Below are 24,738 nucleotides of genomic sequence, written 5' to 3' on the forward strand. Positions count from 1 at the left end.
TTAGGGACAAAGCAAAGTAGGGAGCCGCCAACAAGATTTTAAAGAACTTGTAAACCGTTCACGGATCATAAAAGAAAACCACAATAAGGGACAATGAAAGACAACAACGATTGACCAATGAAGGTTACACCCCATTCATAATTCATGAGATTACTAACTCCATATGGTTCGGAACCATGAAAGGAGGATCAAGGATGATGGTACAAAGTGAGTCATGGAGTCACATTCCCCCGTATTGGTCTTTACTCGATTCTTATAGTGAAAAGTTATTCTTGCGATCTCAAAGGCATACAAACAACATATTCAATTCGCTTTAAACTATTATTATGCTAAATTGGTTGAATATTAATGCAACACATAATTCTTAAATATCGTGATCACTTTAATTAATAAGAAGATTAAAAGGAACCTAACCGGTCGTCCAAATTATCTTATTAGGCGTGATTTTCAATTACATATTCCCTTTAAACATGCAATATGGTGATCAGAAAATACAATAAAATCAACATTAATATTGGAAGCAATTCAACAATAAATTGTTAGTCAAATCAAATCATAGTAAACCAAATCATGATACTAGCAACAAGAATAAAAATAAGAGTAATTAAGTGATTAATTACTCACTTTCCGCGCTGTCACGTGCTGACTCTTTTGCCTAAGTCCCCTTGCACGCGGTCCACTAGTCGACAGCACCCATTAGTCTCCTAGTCAGGACTCCCCTTCTTTTGCTAGGCTAAGTGTGCTACGAAATTGATTAAGTAAGAGAATAAAGATGCTCACAAGAGTTTTCAAAGTAATGCTTTGATTACTTGAGATAACTTTACAATTTTTGCTCTGTGTTGGCTAATGTCGGCTAAATTTACAAATGAATGGGGATGGCCTATTGACATGGTAAAGTCGTATCCCCTAATCAAAAGTAATTCATAAATCCTCTAACTAATGTAGACAGGGAAGTAGGATCGAATCCATAGAGAAACGAGTCTTTCTATTCCTAATTAATTAATATAATCTAGATTATAAAGTAACCAAAATATAATAATCGAAGGAAACTAAACTACTAAGAGTAAAAGTGGGAAAGAATAAAAGTGGGAGGATAAACAATGAATAAAAGGCCTAGGGCATAGGTTCACCAATAAATAATATTCCAGGGTAAAACATAATAATCAATCATCAATGCATACATTAATCAGATCATAAAGGGGTTTCGCTACGTATTACAACCACACAATTAATTTATCGGTATTAAATCTCATCTCTTGATATTAAAGAGAAGAATAGTATAAAGTATAGGTAAACAAATAAAAGAGCCAAACTAAAACTAAATAAAACTAAAGTATAAACTAAATTAATAAGAAGAACAAAACTAAGAAAACTAACTACTCAGTACCCCCTCGTAAAAACTACTACATCCTTTTATAAGGAAAAGTAAGGATGGCAAATCCCACTTAAATTAAAACTACTACTAACTAAGATAAACTAAGAAAAGAAAATCCTGAGTCAACTAAAAGTCTAAAACTAAGAAATTAACTCTTCCAACGCCTACGTACTACCTTAAAACAAGCTGGGCTTTGTTTGCATCAAGCCCGGCAGACCAATAACAGCAACAAAAGCTCCACTAATAACAAACAATTCCACAAACTTAAACTGCACTTGCAGCATACTCGCCCGATCGGGAACTGGGCCACCCGAACAGGCTCGTTAATTTGGCAGCAAGCTAGGCTTCTTTTCAAGGAATTGGACCTTGGATTTTAACCTTGCTCACTTAACAATTAGCCTTCAATTAGCTTGGTCCGTGATTCTTGCGGTAACTTTGAACCTCTTTTCTTTAACTGAGCCCTTAATCACCGAATTAAATTTCTCTAACTCGGCCTTGGGCTAAAATATCCGGTTATAAAATACGATCTAACTCCAATATCTTTGTAGTGGCTCAATAAGCTCGGGAATTGCCATAATTCTACAAATTCCTACAAAATAATACCAACTCTACAAAAACACTAGAAAACGTATATTAGTAATAAAAATAGCTCCGTAGAGCTTAATAAGCACAAATATGACCGTGGGACGGGAAATAAAATATATATAAAATAGAGTGACCAAACTCCCCCAAGCCAAACCTTTGCTTGTCCCTAAGCAAAGCAATGAATAAATAAATCAATATTTCACCCCCAAAATAATTTAAATCAATAAATACGATTCAAGGTAAATCTGACAAACATGTATTAAAGTCAACCAATCAAATCCATCTAACTACCAATCTTCCCTAACAATTGTTATATAAAGCAAACCACAAGAGCATATAGTATTTAAGACTAGTGCTTACACACTCGACTCTTATTTATGTGGCGAGTAAAAGATGTACTCGATCGCTCTCCAACCAACCCCTTTAATGTGAACAATACCCTCCCAACTCACACTCTCGTGTGTATAAAAAGATGTACACTCAACCTACTAGTCGACTCGAAATATGTCAAATCATAACTTGCATTAATAAACAACACTTTCACATTCATACAACTCTAAGTACAAAGGTCGGAAAGTCTTTAAAGCTTGTAATGTAAGGTTAGGGTAAAGGGTAAGATAAATTTGGAAATAAGTGAGAGAAAAGCTATGCTTAAAGGGAGCAAATCCTAATAAAACCCATGATCAAAATAAATAATGATCAACATCTCCAACACAACCAACTCTACAAAAGTTCACCAAACAATCCCATACATAACAACAATCCCAACACTTACATATTCACTCACAAAGTATGATAATAGGAAATAGAGTGAATTAAAACAAACTTTGTACTACTTATTTTTTCTTTTCTTTGTTTTTTTTCAAACTTGAACCTTTTTTTTCTTTTGATTTTTTTTTTTCTTGAGCAACCTTCAAATAGAACATTTGAACATATGAAACAACTTTTTTTCTTTGCTCTTCTTTTTTTCTTTTTTACCTCATATTGGAAATTTTCAACTTTGTAACACAAAACATCAATATTTTCCAATCATAATATCAAAAAACTATCACTCTTCTTTTATTCCCACATTGTGCAAATGATATGCACACCACAACTGCATCACCTCACCAACTAATAGCTCCCCCAAGCCAAGCTTGGGACTAGTAACCAATGGGGCCCATATAGACTTGTAATGTGGCTAAATAAACAATAAAAGGGCACAAGAAACAACATGGGTAACAAGAAGGGAACAAATGTATCTAATATCGTCTGAAAGGCTACCTAAGAGAACAAATGCCTCCGTCCTCCTCAATGTGCATATTATTGAGCCATATAAACATTACTAATAGTTACAAACCAATACTCAAATTCCTTGACATACCAGGAACTATCACACATTCCTAACCAAATCAACTAGTCAAGCACTATATTCACAAATTGTTGGCAAAATTGACGCATGTTAAGGTTTCAAGGCAATCAAACATCAAATCATGATCAACTAATCCTCAATATTTATCATCAATAACCAAGAATCAAAACAATTTCGAAAAATTTCATCAAGGGACATAGGGAAGCATGATTTATAATTCATCGGAATGTATTTTTGGATTTTTTTTTTTTATTTTTGAAAGCAATAAAACTAACCTAAGAAAGCAATAAAATCTACTAAGCACACCAAAAGAAAAAAAACATAAAAATAAAATAAAATAAAAAGAGAGAGGGCGAAAGATATACCAAGCGCACACGAGAACCTCCCCCCAAGCTAAATTAGACAATGTCCTCATTGTCTTAAAAAGAAGCTAGTAGTCAAGGTGACTACTCCTCATCATCACCACATCAATGTCACCAAAGCCTCGAGGATTGCAATGCATCTCTTTGGAACAAAATTGGGCAAGAAAGAAACAAGGTGTTAGTGGGAAAAAGTTCAAATTTGAGTCAGGTGCACTATTCTGATCATAACTTTTGATATATAAATGATAATACAGTGATTTTAATTGCATTGGAAACTAGACTTGAAGAGCTTTCCAAAGACAGGTCACACGCAAGAATCAGATAAGAAACGCAAAAGTTATGGCCTGACGAAGTTGACAGAGTTTGCCGACGCTACGCGCGCCCGATCGGGCGAGCTCTGCCCGATCAAATACGAGTGCAGTTCCAGCGTGAATGAAGCCTTCTCTAGCTCAAAATCTGCACAAAAACAAACTCCCACAAGCATTAGTTACACTCTCCTTACCTCTCTAAAAAAAAAATAAATAAATAAATAAAATAAAATAAAACACACACAAAAATAAGAAAAAACTAAACTAAAAAGCAAATTAAAGTACGGGTTGCCTCTCGCAAAGCGCTAGTTTATCAAGGTCCCGCTCGACCATACTCCTTCTCTTAATCGGAAGAATTCAACGCCTTGAGTAACTTATCAAATGCTCCTGCAAACATTTCATTTAACACTATATAGGGCTTAATTGCAAGCACATTAATCCCTACAAAGAAAAGGTTAGGAGCGCATAAAGAGAACTCAAGGTAGAAGGAAAAATCAAAAGAGAGAGATGAAAATACACCACAACCTTCTATTTCCTCCGTTAAAAATTTAGAATTAATAGAACGGACATGGAGGTAGTCATTGTCTTTATCATCCAATATTGACTTGAAAATTTTACCCTCACAAATAACCTCATCATCAACAAAGGAATTTTCAACCACCGTTTCTACAACTAATGATTTTTCAATCACCGATTCGTCAACCAATGAATTTTCAACCACAAATTCTATAACCGATGGTTCTTCATCCTCAATAACATTCATATTATTATAGTGTCCATAGACTTTTTCATCAAGAGCCTTCCAATAACTTTCATTAGCAACTAATCGTTTCCGAATATGATCATATGTATATGGAAAGACTCTAAAATCATCCGGAGCACGCACAAAAAACTCACTATAAGGGCATTCAGGATTTTCATGACAAAGACGTTGACAACTACAGTAGTTAAGTGTTGCATAAAAATTATATAATTCTTGTAGTGGCGTAAAGCATGGATATTTTCAACTCATAAAAAAAAATTAAAAATTAAAAATTAAAATAAAATAAAATAAAAATAATCTAGACTCTGATAATAATTAGAAATAAAAATAAAACAGTTTCCCCGGCAACGGCGCCTGGTTTTGACAGGGTAAAGTCGTATCCCCTAATCAAAAGTAATTCCTAAATCCTCTAACTAATGTAGATAGGGAAGTAGGGTCGAATCCACAGAGAAACGAATCTTTCTATTCCTAAATAATTAATATAATCTAGATTATAAAGTAACCAAAATAAAATAATCGAAGAAAACTAAACTACTAAGGGGGCGTTTGGTTCACAGAGTGGTATGGGGTTGGAATCAGGAATGGGGTTAAGGTGGTATCGGGTTGGAACTTGATACTTAATACCATGTGTTTGGTTTAATTCTGGAATGGAATATCTCACTTTTTTCTCCTTTTATTTGATACCTAAGGGAATGGAATGAGCCAAACCCACCTCCCCCCAAAGGTTTCTAAACCCCATACCTCATGGGTTTGAGGTATGGGTTTGAAATTCATATTTTTGACAACCAAACATATGGTATGGGTTTTAGTCATTCTAAACCCATACCTCATACCTATATTTCGTGAACCAAACGCCCCCTAAGAGTAAAAGTGGGAAAGAATAAAAGTGGAATGAGAAACAATGAATAAAAGGCCTAGGGTATAGGTTCACCAATAAATAATATTCCAGGGTAAAACATAATAATCAATCATCAATGCATACATTAATCAGATCATAAAGTGCTTTCGCTACGTATTACAATCACACAATTAATTTATCGGTATTAAATCTCATCTCTCGAATCTCGACTTAAATCATTTATAAATTAACATGCCTATTGAAACTAGACCTAAATATCAATTCTCATTTGTCGAATCTCGAATCAATATTGTTAAACTCATGCATAAAAGATCTGCGCAAATCTAGTCACGGAGCATTAAATCAATCAATAGGAAATTAATCTAGCATTGATAATCAACAACAATAAATTACCCCTTCATGTTATTTATGGATCCCCACAAACCCTAGAAATAAAACTACTCACACATAATAAAAACTAAACTAATCAAAACAATTAAATAAAGCATAGTTAAAACAAGAATTAAGATAAAGAGAAGAATAGTATAAAGTATAGGTAAGCAAATAAAAGAGCTAAACTAAAACTAAATAAAACTAAAGTATAAACTAAATTAATAAGAAGAACAAAACTAAGAAAACTAACTACTCAGTACCCCCTCGTAAAAACTACTAAATCCTTTTATAAGGAAAAGTAAGGATGGCAAATCCCACTTAAACTAAAACTACTACTAACTAAGATAAACTAAGAAAAGAAAATCATGACACAACTAAAAGTCTAAAACTAAGAAATTAACTCTTCCAAGGCCTACGTACTACCTTAAAACAAGCTGGGCTTTGTTTGCATCAAGCCCGGCAGACCATTAGCAGCAACTAAAAGTCTAAAACTAAGAAATTAACTCTTCCAAGGCCTACGTACTAATAACAAACAATTCCACAAACTTAAACTGCACTTGCAGCATACTCGCCCGATCGGGAACTACCATAATTCTACAAATTCCTACAAAATAATACCAACTCTATAAAAACACTAAAAACCGTATATTAGTAATTAAAATAGCTTCGTAGAACTCAAATAAGCACAAATATGACCGTGGGACGGGGAATAAAATATATATAAAATAGAGTGATCACCTATTTATAGGCATCCAAGCTCTACCCTATGTTTCTAGAGAGTTCCTAACCTCCTCAAATGGAGGGTTCTAGACTCCTATTGTCTACACTACTCTAGAATGTTCCCACCTCCAAAGGAACATACATACAACGAGGTTTCTACCTCCTTCCTAGTCTAGAATGCCCAAGACCATCCTAGAACATTCTAGAACGTACAACTCTTATGTACATACAAAGAAGACCCTATACCCTTCTACTATGTACATGAATACCCTTGAATATTCTAGAGACATCCCCTCTAGAATACTCCACCAAAAGAACACCCTAGATGAGCCAGGAACCTTCTAGAGACTTCTCACGTATTCCGAACTTCCTGCTGCCCAAACTCATACTTTGTGACCTCCGTTTGGCAAACCGTCATATCTATGATCTTCCTTGGCCCAAAATATGGTGGACCCAAAATTTTGAGCCCATTTGGATCCCCTTAGCCTATCCAAATGGCCCATTATTGTGTTACTATCAAGTGGGTGTTCACTAGGATTCCAAGCAAGGTGCTAAATAAAGCTCTTTAGGGGGAAGTGCTTACCTGAGCACCAAGGCAGGCCCCCTAGCCCCGATTGTTGCATTGCTGCCTAGTGACCCTCTTGACGCCCATCCTTGGTGTGGGAGATGACCCGTGACAACGCGCTCCTTTAAATTGCTACATCATGAACAAAACTGTTAGTAACTTCAATAAAAATATAAATCAAATTGGTCCAAACCCTCAATTAATTATACCTTTCACGCCTTAATTAAGTACGGACCGTGACACGGTACAGATTACCGTGTCGCGGTGCACAGTTTTGCCCTAAACTGATAAAATGCGTGACAATTGTACACGGAGAATACGCATAAAAATCCCGTGTCACGGTATGTGTACCATGACACAGCAAAGGACTCCTCGACGCAGCACAGTCCACCGTGGTGCAGCACGTGGCGTCGTGTTACGGTGTACAGCCTACCCAAAATTGCGTCCAGGTTCACGAACGCAAAAAATACACAAAAAAATCATTGTGACACAGTATAGAATACCGTGTCACAGTATAGAATACCGTGTCACGGCAATATGCACCGTGCCACGTCATCCTTTGCCATGACACGGCAGTTTAGCAGCCACGCGGCAATTCCAGTTTTTTACGCATTTTTAAAACTACGATAACTTTTGATCCGTAACTTGAAATAAGATATATAATATATCATTGGAAAGATTATCAAGTCTACTTTCTAACCCAATTTTAATCAGGTCAAAATCATTTTTAGATTTTAATATATGACCATTTTAGTGAAAGCATGTCGGTTTTGGGCCGAGTTTAGTACTTTGCTCATATTTTCTTCGTTTTAAATCAAAATTGGGCTTATGATATATTGTTGGAAAGCTATTTCAAGGCCTATCTAACCAAATAACAATTGGATAAAAGTTATAGGGCCATAAAATCAATTTCTCTCAATTTTGTGATCGATGTGGACACGAAAAGTGGAAATTAAGTTATGGTTTAGGGAAATAAGCTAGGAATTGGACTGGTTATGAAATGTATTAGGAATGAATACGAATTTAAGCACTCCAAAGTTCAAATACTCAACCCGACCAATAATTGCGGTGAAAGGTTGTTCATCATCAGGTTTGGTTTTTGGGAGACATTTTTAGGTGTCTACAAAAACCAAGCTACTATATGTCCTTATTATAATTATTTTTTATATTGTGATAAACGCTCTTTGTTTATTTGGAAGATAAACCTGGATTTTCTTCCAAGTATCTAAATATGGCTTTATGCTGGTTTTAAAAAAAAGGGGCTTTATGATTACCTTGTAAGACCTTGTTCACTTTACCTTAAAAAAATATAAAGTAAATATAAATTCAGTTTAGTAAAAATAGTTTTTATTTATAAAAAATAACTTTACTCCAATAAAAATAATTTTAGTTTCTTAAAAAAAATAAAATTTCAATTTAGTATAAATAATTTAAATTATTAAAAATAATATCATTTCATTAAAATTAAGGTACTTTCTCCGTGTTTTAATAAATGTTAAACTTATTAAATGCGGTCGTGTTCTAATAGGTGTTACACTTAGGGATGTTCACTTTCAGATATCCGATACGATCCGATCAGAAAATTTGGAAAATCCGAAATTTTTTTATCAAAGAATTTGCAGTCCGAATTTTTGGATCGGATAATCGGATCAGATTACCGGATTTCGGATGGGTAGTTAAAATTTTCAGATAAACTCCAATCCAAAAACCCGAAATATTTTTTGAGAAGGAAAGTTGCTGTAATTTTGTGCTTGGATTGTGTGGGTTAGATGCCTTGTATATGATTATTTCCAAGCTTTTAAGCCTAGAATCTTGCAGGGATTTATAAGCTTATTATTCCCCAATGTAATGGTATGATTAACAAGTGTTTTAGATGAGTTTTAAGATGGTTTTATACACTTTAAGAACAAAAAAGCTACTGTAATTTCTCCCTGTCAGCCATGTATTATGGGTGTGGTTTGATAGATTTTGCTCCTTTTCATGGTTAAAAAAGTTGCTATAATTTCTCCCTGTCACCCATGTATAATAGGGCATCAGATTATGGTTTTAGCATAATAAAGTTCATAATAGGGCTTTAAACATGAAATTAAACCATGTAAACTAATATATATCTAGATTATTACATCCTTAACATGACCCCACACAAAATTAAGCATGAAAGGGAGCAAAATCTATCAAACCACAACCATAATACATGGCTGGCAGGGAGAAATTATAGCAGCGCCTTTTGTTCTTCAAGTGCATAAAACCATCTTAAAACTTATCTAAAACATTTGTAAATCATACCATTACATTAGGGAATAGTAAGATTTTAAATCCCAACAAGATTCTAGGCTTAAAAGCTTTGAAATAATCATATACAAGGCATCTAACCCACACAATATAAGCACAAAATTACAGCAGCTTTCCTTTATGTTCTAACCCAATTTTCCACCTCAAAACTCCTATCATAATCATGTTAAACCTTCTAAAAACATTCATAGAGACATACACTACAAGTATACATAATTTACACATTAATTTCACTACTCTACTCTAGATAATTTGCTTGACAATCCGTAAGAATTTCTCACCACAAATTGTTTCCAGCTCTTCTTCATGCGCACAACTTTTCATCGAGGATATTATTTGAATTCACATTCAAACCAAATCGTTACTTCAAGCCTTTAATGATTAATGCACGAAATTACCAAACCATACGAAGTTATTAAAATAAATTTTGAAAATGCAAAATACAAGAAGAGTTTAGAACAGCAAATACACAATCTTTCATCCCCTTTATACGAGCCCTAAGTCAATTCGAGATCAACATCTCCCAAATTCAATAAAACCAACTCATTTCGCGTCTAATAACATGAGATTCCCAGAAAACCCAATTACAATGAAGCCCTAATTCAACCCTTACTCAATTTCAAAATTGAACAAACCCCCAACAACTTCAATTAGACCATAATATTCTAACTCAATCAACATCCCCAAACTTTAATAAAACCCTAACTCATTTCGTGACTACTAAGAGCATTCCCATTAGTGAGGAGAATTTTGCTCATGAGCAAAATTCATGAGCAAAATTGCATTATTTGCTTTCCCACCAATGAGCATTACAAAATATGCTCATGAGCATATTGAAATTTGCTCATCCTATGAGCAAAACTGATAGTGAACAGTGATAGCGTGGGGCCCACAGCAAGCACTAAACGTCATTTTTTTTTACTTTTCGCACCCTCAAAACGACGAGTTTTGGGGTTTGGTCTGAACAACCATCCTCCAAAACGCGTCGTTTTGAAGGCAGCAAAGCAAAAAAAAATTACATTTATCGGCTGACAGGGCGCGTCAGTCCAGCCAATAGGAAGCTGACACGCGTCCCTGTCAGCCTGTTCCTCCAATCAAAAAATTCAACCGTTTAGCAACGGTAATTAAATCAAAACGGTAATTTGGCCGTTTTATAATTATTAAAAAAAAAACAAAATTTCACCAACGGTTATATTTTTTTTTTCTCTACAAATAGAGATCCATTTTGACATATTTTGGTATAATTTCAAAAATCACAAAAACACCCAATATTACACTTAATCACATTTCTAGTGATATTTATGTTATAATTTCTAATATAAAGTTGAGAAAGGTTATTTTTTTTTTTGGTTTATTATTTTTAATTACAGTTTTTAGTACTTTAATTTTTTTCAAAACGTTATTAATGATATTTTAAGTAGCAATATTTTTTTTTGTTTAAAAAATCCAAAAAACTCTTTATTATTTTCACTCCCAAGTTTAGTTTGATTCAATTTTCATTTTCTAATATTACTGTTTATTTTTTAGTATAACTACTTTTTTTCTCAACAAAAAAAAAAAAAAAATTATTTAATTACTTTTTGTAGCACTAGAAATTATTTAAAACGTTATTAACGTTATTCCATTTTAATTTAGGTGTGCCTCTTAAGTAATTATTGTTGTTTATTATACAATATAATGGATCCAAACAACCCTAATTACAATCAACTTGCTCAACATTTTTCTGATTTAGGTGATGATTTCATTAGTAGTCCAAATTTTCAATTATTCCTAGGAAGATTAGGCAACCTTTCTTCTCAAAATTCCGTTCATCAACCAACACCTCCTCAGATTCCCAACAACGAAAACACTTTTTTTGAGCAACAAACTCCTCCCGTTACCGAAGGGAGCAACTCTGAGTACGATCTCAGCCAAGAAGAAGCTGTTCCGGAGACACCACAGTACCCTCCACCACCTCCAAGGATTCCGACCAATCAACCACTTGCCAAAGCGAGTCGCATTTGGTCGGTTGCTGAGGATGAAGCTCTAATTGGGTTCTATCTAGAACTAAGTGATGATGCGCTTCGTGGTACGAGCCAAAAGGCATCCGAACTATGGCGAAAAGTTCATGCAGCTTACTGTAAACTACAAGCTGAGAAACCGCATATTCTCCCGCCAAGACCTTTGAAGAGTTTGGAGACACATTGGAGAAGAATGGCAGCTGATTTGCTACAGTGGACTAATTGCTATGAGGAGGCGGGCAAACTCCCTGAAAGCGGAAGTGGTTACAACGAAGCCGATCGAATTAAACACGCTTCCAAGTTGTTTTATATCTCCTCTAATCCACAACATAATTTTGCATTTTCACATGGAGTGGAAATGGTTAATAAAGATCCGAAGTGGAGGACTAAACTAAGATGGGGTCTGTCAAAGGAGGAAAGAAAGGGTTGCGGTGCCGATGATGAGGAAGATAGCAGTGGAAGTGGGAAAAGGTCTAGGGCGGAGAGTGAGAATGAAATCCGTACTGATGGATTTATGTCCGGAGGATTACCACGACCAGACGGTGTCAAAAAAACGAAGGCTAAGCGTAAGGGCAAAGCAGTTGCTTCCGAAAGTGCAATATTGAGCATTAGTGAGCAGATAAAAGCGTGTACTGAGGTTAGAGAAAGGGAGGCGAATTTACGACAACAACGGTTGGAACTTGATAGAGAAAAGGAAAAGAGGAAGCAAAAACAAGTTGAGTTAGCAGAGAAGAAGATGAATTTTGATATGCTTCAATCACTTTTAGCAAGGACAACACCGCTCACTCCAGCTGAAGAGGCCCACAAGGACGAGTTACTTCAACTAGTCTACGGTAGAAATTGACTGTATTTCCTTAAGTAGTTTATTTTTAATTAGTTGTATTATTTGGTTAGATTTGTTTAATTAGTTTATCTTTTATTAGCTTATCTTTATGTTGTTCAATTTCAATTAGTTTATTTTTAAGTAGTTGTATTCCGAATTTAGATTTGTTTAATTATTTTATCTTTAATTAGTATATCTTTATTTTGTTCAATTTTTATGAGTTGTATTCATGTCCCTTGTCTTATTAGACATTGAGTAGTCATATGTATTTCATGTCAGTTGTATAAATGTATTTTGAATAGTCAAGATTCTTTTTTGTCTTACTATCTTAAGTGTCATTGAATTGTCAATCATGTTTCATCACTCATTGAGTTGTCAATCATGTTTCATCAGTCATGGAATTGTCATTCATATTTTGGACTTGTCACTGAGTTTTCATGCTTATAAATGATAGTGATACCATCTTAAGCAAATATAATCCAACTCCTCAAAAAATATTGCAAACACCCAAGTAACCAGCAAACACAATGTTTTCCATTAGCTCAACCTCCAGCTCGTCTGATTCTGATCAATACGTTGAATTTGATCATTTAGTTGACGAATTTGTCACAACCCATCTACCAACTTTGTTATATAACAACCAAACACAACACCAACCCGTATCCGATGTTGAATGTGTTCCAGAGCGTAGAGGGGATACGGATAGAAGAGATAGGGAAAAGGGGCATGTTCAATTATTTAATGATTACTTTGCAAGTAATCCAGTTTATAGCGACAAACAATTCCGGCGTAGATTTCGAATGCAACGACCTTTGTTTTGTAGGATTATGAACAAGGTGGTCGAGGGGGATCAATTCTTCCAGCAGCGTAGGAATGCAGCTGGAAGGCTTGGTTTATCACCGTTGCAGAAATGCACCGCTGCGATTAGAATGTTGGCGTACGGTACCTGTCCAGATGCGGTGGATGAGTATCTGCGCATTGGCAAAACTACCTCCAGATTGGCTTTGCAACATTTTTGTCAAGGGGTTATTACACATTTTGAAGCTGAATATCTCAGAAGTCCCACCGACGAAGATTTAAGGAGAATCTTGCATCAAAATGAAATGCGAGGTTTTCCCGGTATGATAGGTAGCATTGACTGCATGCATTGGGAGTGGAAGAATTGTCCTATGGCTTGGAAAGCGCAATACGCAGGCCGTAATAAAAATGCAACCCTCATTCTAGAGGCCGTTGCAGATCAAGATTTATGGATTTGGCATGCATTCTTTGGGATCCCGGGATCTTGTAATGATCTTAATGTCCTTTACCGATCTCCGGTCTTTGATGATGTTCTTCATGGTCGGGCACCTCCAATTCATTTCACCGTGAACGACCATGAGTACAACTTGGGCTATTACTTAGCAGATGGCATTTACCCAAAATGGGCTACTTTTATTCAAGGTATAACACTTCCACAACTTCAAAAGGAAAAATTATTTGCTGATAAACAAGCTGCAGCTCGGAAGGACGTTGAACGGGCTTTTGGGGTTTTACAGGCTCGGTTTGCCGTTCTACGACAACCCTCCCTTGCGTTTAACGAAGACATATTGTGTGACATAATGAAAGCTTGTATCATTATGCACAACATGATTGTCGAAGATGAACGACACAACTATGCTCGGGCCGAAGTTTTAAGAAGGTACTATGAACAAGATCGCCCGCAAATTACAAGACCCACTACAAGTGCTACAGTTAACAATAACGAGCCTTTTGAATTCAATGTTGGCCGACCGCCAAACGTTGATTTCGACACGTACGTCCACAGAAGAATGTCACTACGTGACAGAGACACTCATGTTCAATTAAAAGCGGATTTAGTGGAACACATTTGGCAAAAATATGGCTCTATTAATGAGTAAAAAAAATAAATTTGTCGTAAGATTACAATTTAATAGAGTATTAATCGTACGTTTAAAATCTAGGTTCGTTATTGGTTTGTAGTATTAAATGTATTCGTACGCTAATTAAATTTTATGTTGTATTACATTTATAATTAATTAGCGATTAAATTTCAATATTTTGAATGAAAATTTAATAATTGTATTAAATTAAATAAAAGTATAATTGTAATTAGTACCCATAAATATTAATTTAACCAAAACATATTAAATATTAATAGGGTGATGTGTAAGAGAGAGAGATATTGGTGGGGTATGTGAAAAAGTAGGAGAGAGATTGATGAGCATTTTTTTTTTGCTCACTAGTGGGATAGATTTTGCTCACTAAAAATGCTCATGAGCAAATTTAGTTGGGAAGAGAGAGAAAGTGGGTAGAGAGAGAATGAGGAGAATTTTTTTTGCTCACTAGTGAGAATGCTCTAAGATGATTCCCAGAAAACCCAATAATTACAATTAAACCCCAACCCTTACTCAATTCAAAAATGAACAAACCCCCAACTTCAATTATTAGACCATAATATTATAACTCAATTTACTCAAACAGAAAAAGGGAATTGTACTTACTTAATTTAGCGCCTGTAGTTGCGGCAAGTCTTCATCAATAACACCACGACGATAATCATCTAACACCTTTACAAGCTTAAGAATTCCGGCAACGCTATAATGGAGTCGAAAAACCAGAGATACGAGTGAGAGAACGAGAGGAGAGAGAGCGAGAGGAGGCAAGCGAGAGTGAGACAAAGTGAGAAAGAGAGAGAAAATAAAAAAAGACGAGGTGGAATTCCAAAAGCCAAATACGTGAGAAATTCTACAGTACACCAGCACTACCAAATACCTGAGAAAATACCTAAATACACTTAAAACGGCCTGACATAAAGCAAAACGGGAGCTGAGGTGGAATTCCACTCAATCTAGCAAAAAGCATGCAAAATTACTCAACTGCCCCTTAAAATGCATTTCTACCTACATAACGAAACTCCATTTAGAATCCCTCCATATATGTTACTGCAGGCAAGTGTTACCTAGAATTAAGAAGAAGGCTCACCATGATGCGTTAGGAGTTGCAACTTCACCAACAAGGCATCCAATCTCAGCTCAACTAGTTATCTATGAACTGTTTAGGCAAATCTCAATAAGGGCATCTAAGAATTTGCTAGGTTTGAGGGGTAATAACAATCATTCTACCAATAGAATATAAAATAACTAAGAACGATGATAAATCAATAAGTAATCAACAAGTAAGCAGTAAATATTCAATTATATAGAGAAGATGAGTTTAGAGATACAATACTGAGTAAGGATAGGCCTCCTTGTTCAGTAGGGATGCAATTCCGTAGATAAAAGTAGAGCAAATTGTTTATATTTAAGTAAATGCGAACGTACATGAGTGTTAAAATGTCTCATTCTTCTTATTTATACCTAGGGATCTCTAGGGTTTACAAATATATTAAGAATATCTTTGAAATGTATAAGATCTTCTTGATTAATCTTGTTTCCTGTTCTGTAGGTGTATCTTTGGCAAGTATCTCCTTGATTTATATGCTTGATGCTGCTTTCCTTGTTTATTCCAATCAAGCCGTTTTGCGTATTCTTGCTGATTTATTGATCTTGGATTGGTGCCCTAAGTACAATGGGTCGTGTGATAATACGGGCCCAACAATTGCCCCTAATTTTTATTTTCGAGTATTTGGAAGTGAAAATTACCTAAAAAGCCGTTAGAAGGATTTTGAATTTTTCAGAAATTATTCCAACGGTTAGCAAAATAGGAAACGTGGTGACGGTTTTAAAGCAACTTCCTCGATAACTGTACATGGAGGTTTATTTAATTTCTTTCTTTGGTATTTATTGGGTGTGCAGGTTCTTGTCTAATCACTTCATTGCTTTGCCCCAATTACAATTTTCACCAGGTATTTTCTCTCTCTTCTCTGTTTCCTCTGTTTCTTTACTTCGTTGTTTTCTTTTTGTTTTGTGATGGGTGATCATGTAAAAGTGGTGTTTGTTGGGGTGGATAAGGGTGTGAAAAAGTCGTCCTTGGTAGCGCAGAACGTCTTCCCTGCTAAGGATGTTTATCCTTCCACCATAACAAAAGAAGAAGTTCAGAACGTCGCTACTGTTGCGCGATTCCCTGATGGGGTTGTGGTGAAAATCCCGTCTTCTAGGGAGAGGGCTGACTAGACTGCCCCTGGTTGGGTGTGCTTCTTTGAGTATCCCTTTGCAGTTGGGCATACTTTCCCTTTTTCTTCTCTTGTTCGTCAATTTCTCTCTAGGGTTAGGGTTTCATCTTGTCAGTTATTGCCCCAAACTTGGAGGGTTTTGAGAATTTTAGATTTGTTGAGTGCGAAATTGGGTTTAGAACTTGATGTGAGGGATTTGTGTTATCCTTATACTATTAGGACCAGTGGTAAGGGTCGAGTTGGTCTTCATTTGAAAGATGGTGTTGGTCCTTTGGTGGCTGACTTGGAGAAGGCGTTTGACAAGAAGTGGTATCACAAGTTCTTCTTTGTGAGGATTGATTCGTTGGGTTGTGATTGTGACTTTTTGATTGACACTGTTGAGGCTGAAGGTATTTTGTTTTCTTATTTTCTTGTGTTTTGCTCTCCTTCTTTGTTGATTTGGGCTTATTTGCTTGATGGTTGCAGTGAGTAAATTGAAGCAGCGTTCTCAATCTCTGTACCTGATAGACAAGTTGTACGAGTTGAGTGCAGACGAGAGATCTTTCATCAAATTGACGCAGTCAGAAGCAGTTATCCAGATCAAGTCCTTGGACGATTCTGATTCTGAGCCGAAAGTTTCCCCAACTATGTCTCAAGGTATGTTTTTCTCTTTTCTGATGTGCTTGTGATTTTTTGTTGTGTCGTTCCCTGTAGATGTATCCTGTTGCAAGTCTGTTTCGCCCTTGTTAATGATTTAGTTGGTTCCCAATTTGTTTGTCCTTTCTGAAGTGGTTATGTACCTTGCTAAGTATGTTTGTTGTGTTCCTTGCTGAATATGTTTGTTATGTTCCTTGCTGAGTATGTTTGTTATGTTCCTTGGTGAGTATGTTTGTTATGTTCCTTGTTGTATCCCCTTTTGAATTCTGCCATGTTCCTTGTAGATACTTCGAGGTCACTAAGGTCTCATGACCTTCTTAGCTCGTCCTCTCTCTTAGGTCGCCTTAAAAATCGCTCCTCTCCTCAAACTACGGAGGCCGTTCCTCTCAAAACGGTTGCTCCAAAGAGCGGTCCTCCTCCACCTCCACCTCGTACTGGCCTTAAGAGGAAGTTGGAGGTGCCTATTGATGTTGATGCTGTTGATTTCTCTTTTGATTCCTTGGCTCCGCATGTGGATACCCTACTGTTTCCGTCCTTCAAGGATCATCAATCCTCGCAGACTTTTGCTGACCTTTCTCAAGAGGCTGCTGTGCAGTCTTTCCAGGTATGGTATACTCCGAAAAAAAACAAAAATTTAATAAACATGGTTATATCGGGTTGCGCATCTCTTACTTGATTCTGTATTTTGCAGAGCCTTTAGTCTTGCTTGGGCGTACTGGGCAAAGTGTCAGAGTTTACTCGAGTGTAGGAGGCTATGAAGAAGGAGCGTGATGCTCTTTCTGACAAGTACAAGGCTGCTACTGATGCTCTGAAGACTGAACGTGCTAGGCATAGGGAATGCATTACTGAACGTGCTAGGCATAGGGAATGCATTACTGAACGTGATGGGCTGAAGAGAACCTTGAAGGAGGCTGGAAACGAGGCTGTTGATGCTGCGTATTACTTTGGGAAAGCTCGTCTTGAAATGATGGAGGAGTTTCAGCAAGGAAAGCATGAGGCCTGGGATTATGATGCTGATAAGGCTGCTTTTGAGATTGCATTTCCTGCAGGGACTGTTGCTTGTGGCACATTGTTGCTGAGCTATGCTGATGAGGAAGTGAATTCTCCTCACAACGCCGAGGTCAGGGATGTCCCGGAGAGTACTAAGTCTGTTGCTGAGGAAGTGGTCCCTGCTGATAACATGGACGAGAATTAGTTTCAATGGTGCTGTGTCACCTTAAAAAAATTTGTTAACTTTGAAGGATGTTTATTTTTACTGCCTTAGTGTAGTTGGATAATTTTATTTTGTCTTTGTGCTACACTTTTGTAGCTGGATAATTTGTCTTTTTTATTGCTTTGCAACTAAGTAATTCTGCCTCTTTTGCTATGTTGATCTGTATTTATGTTTCTTATTGTATCATTGTTGTCTTACGGTCGTATTGTAGTTGTATTACAGTTGTAATATGAATGTAGTGTTGCTTACATGTGTTTGCTTGTTCTGTGAGGACAGTTGGTTTGTTCCTTACAAGGATGATTAACCCTTGCTCTGTGATGACCTATTGTGCTCTTGCCTAGTAGTGTAGGTGTTGCTCCTTGCAAAACAGAATAATGTGAGGGGTGGCCGTGGGTTTCCCCAACGGCCCTCCGATGCCAAAGTCAGTACTCGTAATGATCATAAATTGAATTGACAAAGTGCGAGTAGAGAGGAGTACCTTTCGTGCTGATTTTGGCTGTTGGAGATTTTTGTGCTTTTCTATTTTTCTTCTTTTTTTGGTTTTTTGCTTGTTTTTCTGTTTTTCTGTGTGTTTTTTTTTTTGTAAAAAGAGATAAAATCGAAATGATAACTACGTACCTTCGCTCCTCAGAAATGATATAGCTTTAAGTGCGCTGCATTCCAGCTTCGTTGTACCTCTTTTCCTTCTGCATTTCTGAGTCTGTAGGCTCCATTTCCTACCACCTTAATGATCTCGTACGGTCCTTCCCAGTTGGGTGCTAATTTCTCTGCGTTTACTTCCTTGGTATTTTCGTATACCTTTCTGAGAACCCAATCTCCCAGCTTGAAGACTTTTGTTCTGACATTCTTGTTGAAGGATCTTGCTACTTCTTGCTGATATGCTGCCATTCTCATTTTTGCGTCTTCTCTAAGTTCTTCCACTGTGTCTAGGTTGTGAATTAATTCTGCTTGATTCCTTTCTTCTGTCATTAACCCGTATCTTGCTGTGGGGACCTCTACCTCTGTTGGGATCACTGCTTCACATCCGTACAACAACGAGAATGGGGTGTGGCCTGTAGCGCCTTTTGGAGTTGTTCTGTCTGCCCATAGTATGTTGGGTAGTTCGTATGCCCATTTCCCTTTTGCTCCTTCCATCCTTTTCTTCATGTTACCTATGAGGACTTTATTGCTTGACTCTGCCTGTCCATTTGCTTGTGGGTACCTAGGTGTAGACGTGATGAGGAAGATGTTCCATTCCTTACAAAACTTTGTAGTCTTATTACTGATGAACTGGGATCCATTGGCTGTAATGATCTTTGCTGGTACCCCGAATCTACTTAGGATGTTTCTTTTTATAAACGATATGACGTGCTTATCCTTGATTTCCTTGTAGGCTTCTGCTTTGATCCATTTTGAAAAGTATTATGTCATTGCTAAGAAGTATACTCTTTGTCCTGATGATGGAGGAAGTTTTACTATATCCATTCCCCACTTCATGAATGGCCAAGGTGTCAGTGTTGGATGTCGCTCTTTTGATGGCCTGTGTGTCAAGGGTGCGTGTTTCTGGCATGCTAGGCACCTCTTGGCGAATTCTGCTGCGTCCTTTCTCATGATGGGCCAGTAGTATCCCATTCTAAGTGCTCTGTTGGCTAAATTCCTTCCTCCAGAATGATTTCCGCATTCTCCACTGTGTAAAGACTGTAAGACCTGCTGTGCTTCCTTTTCTTCTAGGCATCGTAAGAAGGGGCCTGCTGCAGATTTCTTAAAGAGTACATTGCTGATTAGGCAGTACTTGGAGGCTTTTTGAGCAAGTGCTTGAGCTGTTACTTTCCCTGTTGGTTTCGTCATGTCCAAGAGGTACTCTTTCAGTGGTGTTGTCCAGCTGTTGCCTTCTTTCTCTGTAGGGTTTTCTTGAACTTTGTAGACGCTCACAATCGATTCTTTCTCTATGGCTGGAGAGAGTACGTGCACTAGGGGGATAGCTCCGAATTCTTCTGGGTTGATGTTTGATCCCAAGTTTGCTAGGGCGTCTGCTTCAGTGTTCAAGTTTCTGGGTACTTGATCTATCTTGAATTCCTTGAACTCTTTAATAAGCTTCTTTGTGACTTCCAGGTAGGCTATCATCCTGGCATCCTTTGCTGCATATTCTCCGTTGACTTGATTTACCATGAGTAAGGAGTCTGAAATTACCTCTAGATGTTGTATCTTCATGTCTTTTGCAACGGTTAATCCTGTGATTAGCGCTTCGTATTCAGCTTCATTATTGGTGGCTTTGAAGTTGCACCTTATTGCCTGTGCTATCTTGTCTCCTTGGGGTGATGTCAGTACTACTCCTAGGCCTACTCCGCGTATGTTTGCTGCGCCATCAGTATGAAGTATCCACTTCTGTGTAGCTTTTGGTTCCTGTAGTGCCAATACTTCTTTTTATGCTTCTTCTTCAAGAGTTGGGCTGAAGTCTGCTACGAAGTCTGCCAAGGCTTGTGATTTGATTGCAGTCCTGGGCTCGTACTGTATATCGTACCTGCTTAGATGTAAGGCCCATTTCTCCATCCTTCCTGACATTTCTGGCTTTCTCATGATAGCTTTGATGGGGTAGTTGGTGCGTACTCGTATGGAGTGGCTTTCAAAGTATGGGCGTAACTTTACTGAAGCAGTAACTAAGGCTAAAACGATCTTCACTAATGATGCATACCTCGTTTTCGCACTGAGTAGGGTTTTGCTTACGTAGTAGATTGGGAATTGCTCCTTGTCCTCTTCTCTCGTGAGGACTGCACTAATCGTCCCTTCAGACACTGCGAGGTATAGCTAGAGCGACTCTCCTTCCTTAGGCTTAGAGAGAATCAATGGGTTGGCCAAGTATTCTTTCAGCTTCTGAAATGCTTCGTCGTGCTCCTGCTCCCACTTGAATTCCTTATTCTTCTTCAATACTTCGTAAAAGGCTCTGTTCTTGTCTGAAGATTTTAAAATGAACCTATTTAATGCTGCGATTTTCCCTGTTAAGCTTTGTACATCCTTCTTCGACTTTGGTCGCTCTAGGTCTAAGATGGCTTTGACTTGGTCTGGGCTGGCTTCTATTCCTCTTTGCGTAACCATGTACCCTAGGAACTTTCCTGACTGTACTCCAAATGTGCATTTTATGGGGTTCAACTTCATGTCGTACTGTTTCAGGATGGCAAATGCTTCTCTAAGGTCTCTGACGTGATCTTCTGCCTTTTTGGACTTTACTACCATGTCGTCTATGTAGACCTCTATTGTATTTCCTATTTTCTCTTCAAACATCTTGTTCACCAACCTTTGATATGTTGCTCCGACATTCTTCAATCCAAAAGGCATTACTTTGTAGCAGTATATTCCTTGACTAGTAATGAAAGCGGTTTTCTCTTGGTCATCCTTGTGCATGAGGATTTGATTGTAACCACTGTACGCGTCCATGAAGGATAGTAGCTCATGCCCTGCTGTGGCGTCTACCATGGCATCAATATGAGGTAGAGGGAACGAATCCTTTGGGCATGCCTTGTTGATATTTGTGAAGTCTATACAGATGCGCCATTTTCTGTTCTTCTTCCTGACTACTACTACATTAGCGAGCCATTCCGGGTACTATACTTCTCTGATCTTTCCAGTCTTCAATAGGTTCTGGATTTCTTCATTAATAATCTTATTCCTTTCTGGCGCAAATTTCCTTCTCTTCTTCTTTACTGGTGTATGTAGTGGATCTACATTCAGCTTGTGAGTAATTACGTCTGGAGAGATGTCTTCATGGGTCCAAGCGAATACATCTTTTTCCTCTTCTAAAAAGTCATATATTTGTTGTCTGAGTTCTGACTTCAATTCTGATCCTATTCTGACCTTTTGGTCTGGATGTTTGGGGTTCAACTGGACTTTTGTAGCTTCTTGTTCTTCTGTTATGCTTAACTTTTCTTGGCCCAGTTGACCCTCTGATTGCTATGCTGAACTCTTTTCTGCAGATGTTGCTTTTAGTGCGATCTTGTAACATTCGTTGGCTTCCCTAGGATCTCCTCTGATTTCTTGAATACCCCACCTAGTAGGAAACTTAATGACTTGATGGTACGTAGAGAGGATGGCCTTCATCTCATGTATCCAGGGTCTGCCTAAGATCATATTATACGAAGATAGAGTGTCAATCACTAGGAACTTGACCTGTAGATTGATTCCTTTTGCGTATGTGGCCAATGTAATCTCTCCACTTGTCTTCTTGGTTTCCCCACTGAATCCCACTAACATTGTTGACTTGTTGACGATGTTCTTTTCGTCTATGTTCATATGTTTTAGAGTGTCAAGCATGATGATGTTTGCGGAGCTTCCGTTGTCCACTAGGATTCGCTTGATCATGCAGTTTCCAACTGGGAGTGAAATCACTAGGCCGTCATGATGGCCTTCTACTACATCGCTTTCTTCAAACATGATGGGAATGTCTATCTTGGATTTCTCCCTCTTGTCAGGTTGATCCTTGTTACTCTCCTTTGCATGCCGCTTTGCTGCTGAATACGTTAACCCACATACTTCTGATCCTCCTGATATGAAACAGATGGTTTTGACAATTGGAGGCGGAGGTGGAGGACCTCCTTGCTTAGATTCTCTTTCCCTCCCTGAAGCTTTAGATTTATCTGACAGGAGTTCTTTGAGGTAGCCCTTTTTTAGCAGGTATGCAACTTCCTTTCTGAGCGCGACACATTCATCGGTAGCGTGACCGATATCTGAATGGAAATCACACCATCTGGACGGATCTTTCTTCTCTTCAGGCCTGTCACTCTTCCTGGGCCATTGCACAGTATCTCCCATCTTATTTAGGGTCCTAATTACTCCTGCAGGGTTAACATTGAAGCAATACTCATGTAACTTAGGTGGGAGTTCAGGATCTTCCCTCCAATCATAAAATTCTTCTTCGACAGCATTGACTGATCCCTCATCAAAGCGGGAACGCTGATACGGCTTGAATCGATGATCCCTTCTAGGAAAATTGTTGTTCCTTCTTGACTGGAGATCTGGCTCGGGAGTCTTTCTTGCATACGCATCTTCCTCAAATCTGACTTGAGTCATAGCTTTGGCTTGCACATCTTCAAAGGTTGTACAGGGATATTTGGTCAACTCCTTGTAGAGCTCACTATGGCCTAGTAATCCTCTTCTGAATGCTTCGATTGTTGTGGGAGCATCACACTTATGTATTCCAATCTTTTCTCTATTGAACCTGTTAAGATAATCTCTCAGGGATTCACCATGTCTTTGCACAACGCGGTACAGATCTGAAGACTGCTTCTTGATTTTTCTGCTGCTAGCAAACTGGACCTTGAATATATAGGTTCACCATTCCTGCAAAAGATCGAATTGTCCCATTATCTAAATTAATGAACCAAGTTAGAGCTGAACCTGATAGCGTGTCTCCAAAGCCTTTGCACATGATAGCCTCTCTGATGTCTCTGGGGATTGAGCTTGTCATCATCTTCTACTTGTAAAGGGATACATGCTCATCAGGGTCCGTTGTTCCATCATACATGGTCATATTGGGCGTGCTAAACCTCTTCGGCACCTCTACCATGGTGATCTCTTATGAGAAGGGAGATTCTATATAGCCATCTGCTGCCTCTTCCTCCATGGGTTTCGGCATTCCAGGAATTTTGGCGATTTTGGCCTCGATTGTCTTGAGGTATTCCTTGACCATCTTCTCTACTTTTCCCTCTTCGGCTCCTTCCTGATTGTCCTTCTTGGGGGTTCCTGCATCCAAAAAGTCTAGATCCGGGGTTGCTTCCCTGTTGTTAGATCCTTTTTCCCCGTTAGGGGTGTGAAAGGTTCCGGACATGTCGAGCTGCATGGCTATTGTAGACACCCATTTGTATCTCCCCAAAACCAAACCCGGTGATGAGTACCTTTCGCGTCGAATCATAATTGAATGAAGCGAAAGTGTAGGAAGTCTAGTGTTGCGGAAAGTTGTAATTTCTTTTCTCTTCTCTCTGTTTTTGAAAACTTATTTTAAGAAAACATCCAATCTAGTTTGGTTGGTCCATGATATGGGTCCAATAGTAGTGTAGTTGAATGGGGCTTGCAAAGAGCTTTCCAACGATATATTATAAGCCCAATTCCGATGAATATTGAGGAAGTTATGGCCAATCTACCAAACTGGGCCCGGTTTTAGCCTTATATGCGGCCCAATGATCTAGGGGAGGGCCTAATATGATTTATCATTCCTAATGCAATTAGGAATGGTTTTAGTCTTCTAGATTCTTCTAGAAGATTCTTTTCATTCCTAATTCAATTAGCATTGATAAATTGACTTTTGTTGACTTTTCAGAGTTTTAATTAAAATTAAATAGCATTTTTGAGGAAAATACACGATTTTATCCTCCTGTACGGCAAAACTTATCTGATTTGAGAATGCGCGTCAAAAACAAGCTTGGCGCCTGACTCC

General features: G+C 37.7%; 3 protein-coding genes across 3 annotated transcripts; all 3 read right to left on the bottom strand.

Moving 5' to 3' along the window:
* Positions 1-18,962: 18,962 nt before the first annotated feature.
* Positions 18,963-19,481, bottom strand: LOC145632938 (uncharacterized). Its single transcript, XM_081685259.1, has one exon. It carries the CDS (start codon positions 19,479-19,481, stop codon positions 18,963-18,965), a length of 519 nt encoding a protein of 172 aa, XP_081541385.1.
* Positions 19,482-19,736: 255 nt separating this feature from the next.
* On the bottom strand, positions 19,737-20,483 carry LOC145632940 (uncharacterized). The gene has a single exon (XM_081685260.1). The coding sequence runs from the start codon at positions 20,481-20,483 to the stop codon at positions 19,737-19,739; it is 747 nt and encodes a 248-aa protein (XP_081541386.1).
* A 1,776-nt stretch (positions 20,484-22,259) lies between these two features.
* Positions 22,260-23,871, bottom strand: LOC145632941 (uncharacterized). Its single transcript, XM_081685261.1, has 2 exons — positions 23,797-23,871; positions 22,260-23,621 (listed from the first exon to the last, which is right to left on the bottom strand). Exons 1-2 carry the CDS (start codon positions 23,869-23,871, stop codon positions 22,260-22,262), a joined length of 1,437 nt encoding a protein of 478 aa, XP_081541387.1.
* Positions 23,872-24,738: the final 867 nt, after the last annotated feature.

The sequence above is a fragment of the Chenopodium album genome, chromosome 5 (genome assembly GCF_948465745.1).
Source record: "Chenopodium album chromosome 5, dcCheAlbu1.1, whole genome shotgun sequence".
In the NCBI taxonomy this organism is placed as follows: Eukaryota; Viridiplantae; Streptophyta; class Magnoliopsida; order Caryophyllales; family Amaranthaceae; genus Chenopodium; species Chenopodium album.